At 34.3% G+C, this 15,201-nt stretch overlaps 1 protein-coding gene across 5 annotated transcripts in view; it reads left to right on the top strand.

Annotated features, from left to right (window-relative positions):
- LOC149776631 (PAT complex subunit CCDC47-like) overlaps window positions 1-14,392 on the top strand; it is a 61,727-nt gene extending 47,335 nt beyond the window's left edge. For 4 of the 5 annotated variants that reach the window (XM_089941127.1, XM_089941128.1, XM_089941129.1 and 1 more), the window contains exons 12-13: window positions 1,468-1,635; window positions 4,379-14,392. In XM_089941127.1, coding sequence (XP_089797253.1) covers window positions 1,468-1,635; window positions 4,379-4,450 — 240 coding nt within the window. In that variant the 3' untranslated portion in view covers window positions 4,451-14,392. The remainder of the gene's footprint in view (window positions 1-1,467; window positions 1,636-4,378) is intronic. The other variant, XR_016416078.1, reaches the window with a different exon arrangement.
- The last annotated feature ends 809 nt before the right edge of the window (window positions 14,393-15,201 follow it).

Here is a 15,201-nt window from a genome sequence, read left to right as displayed (position 1 = left end):
ACTTTTTATATAGTTTGTACTTCATTCATTGCACTTTCAGAAGCTGGTATTGTTTAGTCTGGGAAAATTTTTTTCCCTATTTTAATAACTGCTAAAAATAGTGTACTTTATACTAATTTAGGCTGATTTTCAAGCACATGGTAGCTGCCATTTTTTTTAGCTGTTTGACATTTATTTTAGCTGTGTGCTTAAATCATGCATGATTTCCACAGGCACAATATCCAAAGAAATTTCAGCCACAGTACATGAAAAGTAACATAGAAGTATGCCAACATTCTCTCCATTGTGCATGTTGCAAATGCAAAGAATTTCACCTTACACCTGTTACTTCTAAGAAGTACAACAAAAAAAAATTGATGTACTCATTAGTATTTCCATATGACAAGGAAAAAGAAATTGATGTACTTGCTAGCATACTTGTTTGACAAGGAAACAATTTGCTAAACCTATTAGTGTGTGCTTATAAAAGTAAATAAATAAGCACAGATGAAGTTTCCTTTAGATTTGTCTGTTAACATGTGTTACAACTCTAGGTCTTAAATTAAGTTCAAGAGAGAAAGTAAAACCAACAATTTTAAGTAAAATCAACAAACAATTTATTTCTTTATGTTACAAAGTGAAAATTTAAGAGACACATACAGTATTGTGAATTAAATCCCAAATAATCCTAAATGTTCTATGTTCTATCTCAAGTCCAAAACATATAGAATGTTCCAAATAATTCCAATAGTCTTGAATTTTCTGATGTACGACAATGATTCAGTCCAGAATGGCTTTGAAAGAATTCAAAATAATTCCAAAGTAATGTGTTAATCCAAAGTCAGTGAAAACTTAGTAATTCAAATGAATAATATTAATAAATCCTCACAAAGAACAACAACACAACTGTAAAGAATTCCCACAAACTGACTTAAGATTGGAATGAATTATTTGTTCATCAAATCCATATTTATACACATCCTTATTTGACCTACAATGCAGTAAGATTCTAATGGAAAAATCTAGCCTAACTATAAACAAGTCTAACCTTGAACTCTTGCTAGTAAACAGATTTCTTCTTTAACAGTGCTGTCCAACCTTTTTGACACCATGGGCCACTGACAAATTTTTCTTGAAGCAGAGGACCGCAGCAGAAAATTTAAAAGCAACGAGTATCTAAATTATTCACAATTGTTTACCTGGCTAAGAAGATATGCTATGAAAGTAGGCCATTTACTTTTTTTTACATAAATACAGAAAAATTGCTCGATATCTGGTAGGCCATTTAACATCAGCTCATGGGCCACTGGTTGGACAGCACTGTTCTAGAATGTTCTGAACTGAAAAGCTCTGTCAACACCTTGTTTATAAATTACCATTATCATAAAGTTCAATCTACACTCATGGACAAAAGTTAAGCACACAATATAGACATACATAACACATGGGAGAGAAAAGATTACATTTTGGTTATTCTATATTATCAAGGGTCTTGCCAAAGCAGAGAAAAACCGTCAAAAGGCAGAAGAATTTTTCATGAAGACATCTCATGCACAAAGGCAAGAGGCCGCACAGCAAAGACGTGAGGAGAAACGTCGACAGGAAAAAGAACGCATAATGACTGAAGAAGATCCTGATAAAACACGCAAGTGGGAGGTATGGGGATTATTAGGATAAAAGCATTGTTTTTGAAATCTTGCGTTTTTAATTGAATTATCATTATGTAATTTTTGATAATGTAGTTGATATTAATTGGAAATAGTTTATTCTTTTGTGTCACATTACCACTGTTATTTAGGTTCATAAATTTGTCTGATAAGTTTGTAATATTTAGCAAGTTTAATAATGCCTAATGGTAACTCAGATGTGTTAATTCTATAATGATACCAATAGCAAATGAGTTTTAAAATGATATTGTAAAGTCATGTAACACTTACATCATGAGTTCATGTAAGGCAAATGTAAAATGACATCATAAAGTCATGTAAGACAGATTTACATCATGAGTTCATGTTAGGTAAATGTATAATGAACTCATGTAAGGCAAATGTATAATGAATCCATGAAGTCATATAAGACAGACTTGCATCATGAGTTCTTGTTAGGTAAATGTATAATGAACTTGTGTAAGGCAAATGTATAATGAATCCATGAAGTCATGTAAGATATACTTGCATCACGAGTTCATGTTAGGTAAATGTATAATGAACTCACGTAAGGCAAATGTATAATGAATCCATGAAATCATGTAAGATATACTTGCATCATGAGTTCATGTTAGGTAAATGTATAATGAACTCATGTAAGACAAATATATAATGAATCCATGAAGTCATGTAAGATATACTTGCATCATGAGTTCATGTTAGGTAAATGTATAATGAACTCACGTAAGGCAAATGTATAATGAATCCATGAAGTCATGTAACACTTACATCATGAGTTCATGCTAGGTAAATGTTTAAAATGATGTCATAAAGTCAAGTAAGACATACATCAAGAGTTCACTTTAGGTAAATGTATGATGAACTCATATGAGGCAAATGTATCATGAATCCATGAAGTCATGTAAATGTACAATGAATTCATGAAGTCATATTAGGTAAATAAACTGTTGACATCACGAAGCCCTGTAAGGCAGATGTACAGTTGACTTCATGAAATCATGTAAGGTAAATGGACAACGACATCATGTAGTCATGTACGGTAAATGTACAGTAACATCATGAAGTCATTGTAGGTAAATGTACAATGACATCATGAAGTCTCAATAGGCAAATGTACGGTGACATCATGAAGTCCTGTATGGTAAATTGTACAATGACATCATGAAGTCCTGTAGGGTAAATGTACAGTGACATCATGATGTTCAGTAAAATAAATGTACAATAACATCATGAAGTCATGTTAAGTAAATGAACAGTTGATGTCATGAATTCATGTATGGTAAATGTAAAATTTACATAATGTCATGTTCAGTTGATGTACATTAGACATTAAATCATAAAATGCAGTGTCTGTAATTTCATAAATTATATCAAGAAGTCATGTGAGGGAAATATTTACTGCCTATAATAACATTATACATGTAATCATGTAGTCTAAATTTATAATGTCTACATATGTGTATTGCCGATAATGACATCACAAATGATATCATAAAGTCAATATAGGCAAATGTGTATTGCCTAATTATTGCCAGATTAATTTCAATGTCATTTTGCCACATTACTTTGCAGTTTCATTGAAATTCTTACATTTCTACTTGTTTTTGCTTGTGAAAGCTCAAAATTATTTGACTTAACATCATAAATTTACATTTGAAATGAGCACTTGTGTAATATCATCCATGGATATTATTAGTATAATGTACAGATGCATTGATACCTTTGCTGCTTGAGTTATTATTGCCCTGATTGACAAAGTTTGCTATCAAATGCTTTTGTAAATCTATTGATAAATCTCTTTGCCTATCTGTGAATCTATCGACACATCTTTTACCCATCTGTGGTTATATAATGTCACATGGAGATGTATATTGGATGTTTTGCTTCTTGAGTGTTTTCACACTTTTCTTTGCTGAAGTTTATTGCAGTTAGAGTTCAATCAAATTTGATATGCAGATTATATTGACAAGATCTTTACATTAATTTTATTGCCAGGAATTTGTTATTTTTTGGAGTTATCACCCCTGAGTAGAGTTATGACCCCTGATGGTTTTACATGTATGTACCTTCTTTATCCCAAAATAGAAACCTTGTTTGGATTTCAAACAGTGTAACCATTTCATATTGTTTTCCCAAATTTAAGTGGCTGGGATAGTTGTCAATTTATTGCTTAGCACTGTATATTATAATTTAGCCACAACTTTTGGGATAGAAGTATTGGTAACTTTTCAAATTCCTCAAAGCAAAGTAGGTTGTACATAGTTCTTTTATTTTGATAGGGAGAGAAGCTATGTGTAAGAGTGGTAAAGTGGTAGACGAGTTGTACAGCTGGGTTTTAGTTATACAGGAAATTGGGAAATTACACATAGATAAATGGCTTTGCTAATTTCAGTTTTACACATACATACTTGTAGGAACCTGGATAAATTGTCCAGGTTGCCTTAACTGGTGGTCCATCATGACTTACACAGTTTTTCAATACTTTTTCATAGCTGTCAGCTATGCATGATATTTCAAATACAGTATACAGTATACTCTCATTTGATAAGAAATATCTAATTAGGTATATGGTTTGTATTCATTCATGAGTAATCAGTAGAACAAGCAACATAGACCCTGATCTTCAGGCACATTATGTGATGGCAGATCAGGATGGTTTTTGTTTGCAGTTTGACTTGTCTTATAAGCGAGTATAGATGGTAATTAGAGCTTTGTTTCTGTTCTATTTGTAGGAACGTGAAAGTCGTCGAGACATGAAGAAAAAACAGCCAAAAATGAAAATGATGAAGGTCAAGGCCATGTAATGTTAGGGTCAATGCTACAGGCTTTCTTTTTTCAGAAGGTTTCTACAGACAGATTTATATCAGTTTTAACATTATTTCTTTTCATTTACACAATTTACATTTTGTCCATTTATTTGCTGGTTCCAGCATGTACAGCTGACGCTGTGAATAAAACATCTTTTGCTGCTTCCTTTTATAATTGGTCTGAACCATAAATTTGAAGACCAATGACGAGTGATTCTCAGTGGAGGAAATAAAACCCTTTAACTGCATTATTAACTTGGATAAAATAAAGTATCAATTTTTAACAAACCTCCGAAATTTACATCCCTGAAAACAAAAGCTGTGTTTGCCACTAGAATTTTCCAAGCAGTTGCTAAATTTTGGATTGAGAAAATGTATAAGTACAATTTTCTAATGCACCAATAAAGAGGTGCACTTTGAAATTATTTGTTCTGACTCATATTCAGTTTTTCTAATTATGTCACAACCCATTAGTAGGGGCATGCATTTATTTGACAATTCCCTCTCTTGATTGTCATTACCCCATCAGGGCATGTATTTGTTTCACAATTCTCACTCTTTCATTGATATTTTTCTTTTCAATGAAATGATTTAGTGCTGAATAAGGGCTGTTCCACTTAAGCATACATGGTAACCAGGGAAGGCAATTTTTAGAAAAAGATATGTTAGAGTACTCTGATTAATGAAAGAGTTGATATGAAAATGATTGAAAATTATAAATTGAAATAATTAGTGACTACTGCATGTAGAAAGTGCCTTCCCTGTGTTCCAGGTATGTTTTTATTGAAACTATCAAACTGCCTTTCTTTATATTTATTTATATTGAAAATTTGTCTTTAACATCATTTTTACAACCTCAAAAATATTTTAAACTAGTGTGACCCAGGACTTACGTTGTGTAGCAATGTGTGTGAATGTCATGAGTGAGTGAGTGAGTGATAGATCGTGGTGCATGATTCCTGTGCATTTCCGATTATTAAAATCACTTCCCCGCCAAAACTAATAAAAAGCTTTAGGCATTCCTACTCTAGGGGAGAGGTACAACACCTCGAGCAGTGCAGTTGTGAAGAGCAACACAAGCAGCATTACTACAAAACTCTACAGACAAGATCACCTGCTTCACATTTTTAATCCTCAGATATGTTGATTTTATTAAAATATATACTTCCATTTGAGAAGTATTACTGCCATTGATAATAATGATGATCAATAATGTCAACTCATAATGAAAAGATGTTCCTCATTTTTATACTTTTGGTATCAGGAATAACAGAGCCATGTCGTAATTTGTTACCCCTTATGAGAAATAAATGCATATTGTGTGATTCCAAAGTTTACATAGAAATTCAACAACCCTGTTAATTTGGGGTGGTTGATTTATAGAGTGATTGCTTGTATTCACAGTTCACATAGAAATTCAAGAACCCAATAAGTCAGATGATTGTTTCAGAATGATTTCTTGTATACACAGTTCACATTGAAGTTCAACAACCCGTTACTTATATGTGCTTGATTCATATAGAGATCACTTCATTTAATGATAATGTAGAAGTTGACAAACCCGATATCATGTAGAAGTTCACCAACCCCATAACTCATAATTGGTCAGTTAAGAGAGTGATTGCTTATAAGGAACATTCAAAAAATTTGATGTAATTTACTCCACAGGAGAACACAAGCAGTAAATGGATAGAGGTTAGGGGTGGGTGCAACCTGTAACAGTAACCTCCACTCTATGACGGTGACAAGCTTAGTTCAGATGTTAACTTATAGGACAACATTTCAGCAATTTGGCAGCCATTTTCCAAATTAATTACCCAACAGGCACAGGAAACATTTTGGTAGCAATTTTTCTAATTGATTGCCAAGGGACAATGGGTTAAAAGATTACTTCTGTCGGAATATGGCCAATTACCACACTGGCTTGTTACAGATAGAATACAGGGTACCTGACAGTAGAAAGAGGATGGGTGGGAGGTCCTGTAATATAGACCCCAGCCTATGGCAAGCATGATTTAAATGTTAACTTAAAGGAGTAAATAAACTCTTGTCAGTTTAAAGAAGGTGGACATTTGCAGGTCTCCCAACTGACAGAAAGTTCTCCAGCCACAGCATTTTTTGTGTGGAAAAATAGCTCCAACTAGTTAATGTTTCATATTATGTTTCTGACTCAAAATAAAATATGTATATTTCTTCAGTACTTTTCCAGATCAAATAATGCAAATATCTGGTCAAAAATTCATTAAATCCGGAATTTCTACAACCAGTAATCTTCCCTTCACATGCATATCCAACAGCTGGAATGCTTAATAGTGAAATTGACACATATTAGGTAAAACCATTGTAAACATTCTAATCACTGTGTAAATATACTGTATCGCTGGTCTAACCTTACATGAGTGAATGGTGTGACATCTTATTGTACCAGAGTTTTCAACAGAGATCCATTGTTGTAAATGATGATCTGTGTCAGATGTACTTTTGATTTGGAAGGAGAGTTGATGTGGAAGGACAGTTGATTTGGAAGGAGAGTTGATGTGGAAGGACAGTTGTTCATTGAATTATAATTTGTAAACATATATATGTTTGAATGTTACTGGTTATCGCACTGCACTTTATTAAAGAGTGTTTGGGACTTTTTGTTTTTATGCAACAAATGAAAAGTGCAACTTCCGAGTCAGAATGAATGAAAGTATTCCTTTTTCTTTCAGAGTAAATTATTTCCTTTAACATTAAAACTATGTGATATATAGAGAATCTCAAATAGGTGATGATTTAATATTTAATGTTTTTCAAACACATTGAATAATATTCAGCTTTTGCTTGCAAACGCTTGCAAGGACATTATTCAGTTCATGTCTGAAATTCAATATTAATTCATGATCTATTTGTGATCCTTTATTTATTTCATCATGTTCACAATATGTTGTAGGATATCTGGTCATACAACATCATGGTTTTCTTCTGGCATTGTTTGAGTTTGTGACTTCATCCTTATGGTATACCAGTACATGGCATCTCACTTCCTGACATTGTTTGAGTATGTGAGAAAATCTAACATACTCAATACTTTATTTTTTGTAGACGTTAACATATTCTTTATGGTGTACCAGTCCATTGTATCTCACACTTCCTGGCATTGTGTTTGAGTATATGACTTCCTTTTTCTGGTGTACCAGTCCATTGTGTCTCACTTCCTGACATTGTCCTTGAGTATGTGACTTCCTCTTTATGGTGTACCAGTCCATTGTTTCTCACTTCCTGACATTGTCCTTGAGTATGTGACTTCCTCTTTATGGTGTACTAGTCCATTGTATCTCACACTTCCTGGCATTGTGTTTGAGTATATGACTTTCTTTTTCTGGTGTACCAGTCCATTGTGTCTCACTTCCTGACATTGTCCTTGAGTATGTGACTTCCTCTTTATGGTGTACTAGTCCATTGTATCTCACTCTTTCATAAGAAGGCCAGCTGAATCCCCTCCCTGTCCACCCTCTTCCTTCTAGCAGCATACCAGTATACGTGATAAAGCTCAGACTTGTGTATGTAATTTATATAATCTGAGTTCTGCCTATGACTAGTTTATGTTATTTATAAATATGTATGTAATTATGCCTAATTACTGTTACAACATATCCACAATCAGGAATGTAATTAAGCCTAATTGCATGTTACAATATATCCATAATCAGGAATGTAATTAAGCCTAATTGCATGCTACAGTATATCCTTCTTCCAGCGAAATTAAGTACACAATGTCTTATTGTCCACAGAAAATAAAGTATTATGTTAGATTTTTCTCACTTACAGACCCTAAAATGGATCATTTGAGCAAACCCTCATTTTATTTGTGCTTCATTTGCAGTTCATTTCCATTCATTTGCTTTCCATTCCCATATGCATTTTATCAATCATGTTGTCATTGATTGGTTGCAGTCTCAAAAATGTATGCAGAGCTTCTTGTGTGTTGCTTCCATTCACCATTTCATTTGGAATGCATTTACCATAGTAGGAATTCCATTCACCATTTGGAGTGAATTTGTCATAGTGGTGATTCCATTCACCATTTGGAATGCATTTGCCATAGTGGGGATTCCATTCACTATTTGAAATGCATTTGCCATAGTGGGGGATTCCAGTCACTATTTGGAATGCATTTGCCATACTGCGAATTCCATTCACCATTTGGGGTGCATTTGACATAGTGGGGGATTCCGTTCACCATCTGAAGTGCATTTGCCATAATTGAGATTCCATTCACTATTTGGAATGCATTTGCCTTAGTGCAGATTCCATTCACCATTTGGAATGCATTTGCCATAGTACAGATTCCATTCACCATTTGAAGTGCATTTGCTATAGTGTGAATTACATTCACCATTTGGAATGTATTTGCCTTAGTGGGGATTTCCGTTTTTGATAACATTCAATGGAGAGACCTTATTGTCTTATGTTTTCTTTCTAAAAATACGTGCTTTAATTAAAAAAAATGTAAAACATTTTGAAAATGAGAAAAGAGAGTATAACCATAACTCCAGCAAATAAAAATACAGTTGTCAGGTATTTATTAGCAATATTTATTATTGTGTTCCATTCAAATAAAAATTGTACAACCACCAGTGATGTCATGACATCAGTGAAAATTGTCCAGTTACACACCTTTTTTTAAAAAGTTGTCTGTCATTGTATTAATCTGATCCTGTATTATCCCAGATTATCATACAAAAGGGCTTTTTATTGGCAGCCCAGAATACAGCCCAGATTATCATATAAAATGGCTTTTTATTGGTAGCCCAGAAAACAGCCCAGTTTATCATCCAAAAAGGCTTTTTATTGGCAGCCCAGAATACAGCCCAGTTTATCATCCAAAAGGGCTTTTTATTGGCAACCCAGAATACAGCAGTTTATCATCCAAAAGGGCTTTTTATTATCAGCCCAGAATACAGCCCGGATTATCATACAAAAGGGATTTTTACCATATAAGATTATTAGCAGCCCAGAATACAGTTAAATAGATTTCAGATTCCTTCATAAAATGTTTTCACATTTAGTTCCATATATTATTCATCCTTAAGCATTTTTATTCTCACTTTCCTTCATTTTGCATTTCATTTGTGTTCCATTTTTGTTCAGATAGATCAGTTACCTATTTCAGGTTCTGTTAAAGGTCTTTTCAGTTATGTAGATTGTAATGCTTCATAACAATTTATACATGAAACAATGGACTAGTAAAAAGATGTTTCCTTTGTGATTCATATTTGTTGGCATTTGGTGAAATTCTGCCCTGTTCTGTTTCGTGTTTAGATAATTTTTCAGGATTTGTGGCAGGCATTCATGTATCATGAACTCATCCTCACAATCTCCAAAGTACAAATACATAAAATATTTGGCCCTTAATCTAGTTTGGTGTCATTTTATTAATGTACCTATATTATTTTTATAGTTTTACCTGGTGTACATTTCATTTATGGAACATATATACATGTAATAAAAAAACTATTTATAATTTTTTGTACATTGACTGATGTCTACCAGTACACTATTTGTATTTAAGTGTGGTGAATACACGTTGCTAATTTTAACTGATTTGACACTTATATCATTATTAATAAAATAAGAAAAGTAATAAATTTAAATCTTGGGTTGTGTTTTGTGCTGTGACCAGAATTTTTTCCTGCTAATTGTTTAGGTGAGTTGATAACCATAGTTACAATAAAACAGAAAAAAAGCAAAAGCAAAATCATCAATATATGAGTGGTGATTTAGGTCAAACCATATTTCTGGTTCTCAGCACCAAACCACACCCATCTGAGTGTTGATTTAGGCTAAACCATATTTCTGGTTCTTTGCACTAAACCACACCCATCTGAGTGTTGATTTAGGCCAAACCATATTTCTGGTTCTTAGCACCAAAAATGCACCCAGCTTAGCCCCTGTTTGAAATTGGATCAAAATTTTGTTTCCACTTAGTAACTTTTGAAGGACTTAATATATTCATGGCACAAGGCTTGTCATTGATAAGATTTGGGTCAAGATTCTTTTCATTGATAAGATTTGGGTCAAGGTTCTTTTCATTGATAAGATTTGGGTCAAGGTTCTTTTCATTGATAAGATTTGGGTCAAGGTTCTTTTCATTGATAAGATTTGGGTCAAGGTTGATCTTCACCATTTCCAGCAAAATGTTATGTATCCATAGTCCCTGTTTGACTTGGAACATTCCTCTTCATTTGCAAAATAAAATTATTTTTGTCACAGTGACCTTTCAAGACTGTAATGGATTCAAACCAAATATGGTACAAGATTTTACATGAGAAAGATTTATGTGAAATTTGATGTTCACTATTTTCCAACAAAATTTGATGTAGCTATGCTCAGTTTGACTTCAGACTTTCCCCTTGTACTGCATTATAAATTTTGCTCAGTAAATTTTCAATGACTTGAGGGATTCAAACCAAATTTGGCTATGCATTTTCAAGAAATAGGTCAAGTTCAGTTTGTCAGTATTTGGATCAAACATCAAGGGACATAACATTCTTATCTTCTGAAAAAATGGGTAGACTTGAGTGTGGCTACTTCCAATGCTTATAGGTCCAAAACTAATGATTATTTCAGTAGATATTAGCTTTCAAGGGCACGTGTTATAATATTTAATCTATTGTTATGTAGTACAAGACTGATGCTCTGTAATACAGATCTCAACCCAGAAGGGTTCTAATGAAATAACTTCCAAGGGAAGTAAGCTATTTGTAGTAGATACTTTGATGCTATCACATCCAAGGAAAGTAGGCTATTATGTAGTACAGACTTTGATACGTTGATGTTCTGTGGTACAGATCTCAACTGGGTCTAATGAAATCAGATCCAAGGGAAGTAATCTATCATGAATGATAGACCTCAGTGCAGGACTCACAGTACTAATTCAGTTCCCAAAGTAAACCTATGCAAACACCATGATATTAAAAATTCAATAACTTAAAATTTTTGAGTGCTTATGATCAAATCTATATTTATCGGTATAGATGAAACCTGGATGTCGGCTTCTGTATTGAGGAAAGGATGTGAACCACATCATTTTCTGGACCTGCATGTATTTGAAACATGTGCTTTCAGTTCCGCACCAAAGAGTCAGGTGCTAATTTTAGTAATGAGTGCTCCAAATTCAAGACTGTTAAAAGACGGAAATTCCATCAATAAAACAATGTCCTTTTTTTCCCTCACTTACAACTAGGATAAGCTTTCAAAAGGTTCTTTTTTTTACAACATAACTTATTAACCAATCCTGGTCAGCCAAACCCATATATACTCTATTTTAGGTTCACCCATTTCCAAGCTGGTTCCCATTTCTCCATACTGTTAGTATCTTGTGTCCTGCCAGAGTGTTCTAATGAAGTCAGTCAAGGGAAGTAATCCATTATGTAGTACAGACCTCATCCCAATGGGTTTCTAATGAAGTCCATTCAAGGGATGTCAGACAGATGTGTAATTATGGTGAATACTTTACTTCAGGCAAATCTGAATCCACTTTTTAAAATATAATATGACATCAATTGGTCATATAATGGCTAAGAATGACTATTAAAACTATATTAGTTAAGAACCTGTCAATTAGAGCAAATCTTGGAGATTTTTGTCAATTTTGTTTTAAGGATCTTTTTGAAGGCAGTGACTCAAGCTCAGTTGGTAGAGTGCCAGACTTGTAATCCATGAGTCAGGAGTTTGAATGTCCTTTTCGGCTGCTTTGGATGCCCTTTTCGGCTGCTTCAGATGTCCTTTTGGGAAAGGCACTTAACTCTTGTGTCCTTTGCCTGATAGTCAATAATGTATTAAAAGTGACATTAAAGCTAGCAAAACTCCAGATATGTAGGGGTACTTCTCATAACAGAGTCAACAATAAAGTGGCACCTATTTACCAGTAAGATGACCTTTTAAGGACAGGTATCTTTGATATGCAAGTGTTAAATCTAAAAGTAATGAAGAAATAAGTGTTAAAGCAATGAAGAAATATTTGTAATATCCTTTCATGCAGTAATAGATCATTAGGATTGCCATATGTCCTCTTTTTTAGAGGTATGTCCTCCTTTTTGGTCCTTAAGTCTCTACAGTATACAGACTCTGATACAGATAACACCCCCTCTTTGAGGTGTCCTCTTTTCCCCAAACATGTCCTCTTTTTATATTCTTAAATCTCTATAGTAGATACTGATACAGACAACACTCCCTCTTTGAAGTGTCATCTTTCCCCAAACATGTCCTCTTTTTATATCCTTAAATCTCTATAGTAGATACTGATACAGACAACACCCCTTCTTTGAAGTGTCCTCTTTTCCCCAAACATGTCCTCTTTTTATATCTTTAAATCTCTATAGTAGATACTGATAAAGATACACTCCCTCTCTGGAGTGTCCTCATTAATGAAAGTTGAAATATGATAACTCTAGTATCATTCAACACAAAAATAGACAAAAACAAACGTTTATTTATTTGGCTGCCAAGTCGGGCAGTATTGCTCACGTTAATGCCATTAGGGGCCTTGATTTTCTAGTTGTTTGAAATATTGCTGATCCGTAAAATACAAAAACCATCCTTCAGTGATAGACATCAGACCTGACTGTCTAACATTGTTTGAGTTGGCCTGTGATAATGCTATCTAGGTGACATGTTTGATCCAAATGTCCAGCAGGATTTGAGTTTACCAGTGAGTGTCATTTAAGTGATATAGATTATATTTAAATGTCTAACAATGGCTTAATTTGCCTGTAATAATGTTATGCCTCACTGTGACAGACATCAAACTTGAATGTCCAACAAACTCGTAACTTTGCCTGTAATTATGTCATCTAGGTGAAAGGACATTGGTCCTAATTGTCCAACAAGCTTTGAACTTGCCTGTAAGTATGTCATCTAGGTGAATTTAGGACACTGGTCCTAATTGTCCAACAAACTTGGAATTTGCCTGTAATTATGTCATCTAGGTGAAAGGACATTGGACTACTTGTCTAACAAGCTTTGAATTTGCCTGTAAGTATGTCATTTAGGTGAAAGGACATTGGACTATTTGTTCAACAAGCTTAGAATTTGCCTGTAATTATGTCATCTAGCTGAAAGGACATCAGACCTGAATGCCCTACAAGCTTAGAATTTGCCTGTAATTATGTCATCTAGCTGAAAGGACATCGGACCTGAATGCTCTACAAGCTTAGAATTTGCCTGTAATTATGTCATCTAGCTGAAAGGACATCAGACCTGAATGCCCTACAAGCTTAGAATTTGCCTGTAATTATGTCATCTAGCTGAAAGGACATGAGACTGAATGCCCTACAAGCTTAGAATTTGCCTGTAATTATGTCATCTAGCTGAAAGGACATCAGACCTGAATGCCCTAGAAGCTTAGAATTTGCCTGTAATTATATCATCTAGCTGAAAGGACATCAGACTGAATGCCCTACAAGCTTAGAATTTGCCTGTAATTATGTCATCTAGCTGAAAGGACATCAGACTTGAATGTCCTACAAGCTTTGAATTTGGCTTTGATGTAATGCAGAAATTATTTAGTGATGGTATTGGTATGTAGTCCATAGTTGTTGGCAGTGATGGTATTGGCCAGTAGTCCATACTTATCATCAGTATTGGAGTTTGAAACAAGACAGTAAGTTGATTTTAAGCAGAAACCACTTCTTTTATGCAGTGTGAATATGAATGTTTTGACATTTGTTTTTAGATCATATTAAAAATCTTTATTATCCATATTGGAAGATAAGATATATTTGAAATTAATATATTTTTAACTCTTCAGTATTAGCTAGACACTTGTTTTCTTAGTACTGTTATTTTTGAGACTCTGCCATTTGTAAAGGTCCATTCATTTTTGCATTTGAAATCAACATGAAAACATTTCTCCAGCTTGTACTTATCTGGACAGAATAAAAGTTTGACATTTTCTTTCCAGATTTGTATTTATTTTCTCCCCCGTCACCTCATTGTCAGTGCATAAATCAAATTTCAAGTTTGCATATAGTTTCATTTTATTGTGAATTCAAATTGAGACATTTCATCATTTGCAAGCACTTTGGGAAATACCTGAAGCTAAATGGGAAGGAAAGTGGATGACCATGCCCAATGGAGCAATACCCAGTGGACCTAAATGGGAAGGATAGTATAACTAAATGGGAAGGAAAGTGGATGGTCATGCCCTGTGGAACTAAATGGAAAGAGAAGTGGAACTAAATGGGAACGAAAGTGGATGGCCATGCCCAGTGGAGCTAAGTGGAAAGGAAGATAGATGGACATAATGCCCCGTGGAATTAAATGGTAAGGAAAGTGGATGTCCATGCCCAGTGGAGCTAAATGGGAACGAAAGTGGAACTAAATGGAAAGGAAAGTGGATGGTCATGCCCAGTGGAGCTAAATGGGAAGGTAATGGATGGCCATGCCCAATGGAGCTAAGTGGGAAGGAAAGTAGATGGCCATGCCCTGTGGAACTAAATGGAAAGGAAAGTGGATGTCCATTCCCAGTGGAGCTAAATGGGAACAGAAGTGGAACTAAATGAAAAAATGAAAAGGAAAGTGGATGGTCATGCCCAGTGAAGCTAATTGGGAAGGAAAGTGGATGGCCATGCCCAATATGGCTAAGTGGGAAGGAAAGTGGATGGCCATGCCCAATGGAGCAATACCCAGTGGACCTAATTGGGATGGATAGTAGAACTAAATCGGAAGGAAAGTGGATGGTCATGCCCTATGATGTTATGCAG

Source organism: Sinohyriopsis cumingii, chromosome 18, assembly GCF_028554795.1.
Source record: "Sinohyriopsis cumingii isolate HCF-2022 chromosome 18, ASM2855479v2, whole genome shotgun sequence".
NCBI lineage: Eukaryota > Metazoa > Mollusca > Bivalvia > Unionida > Unionidae > Sinohyriopsis > Sinohyriopsis cumingii.
This window is presented reverse-complemented; position numbering and strand designations above follow the sequence as displayed.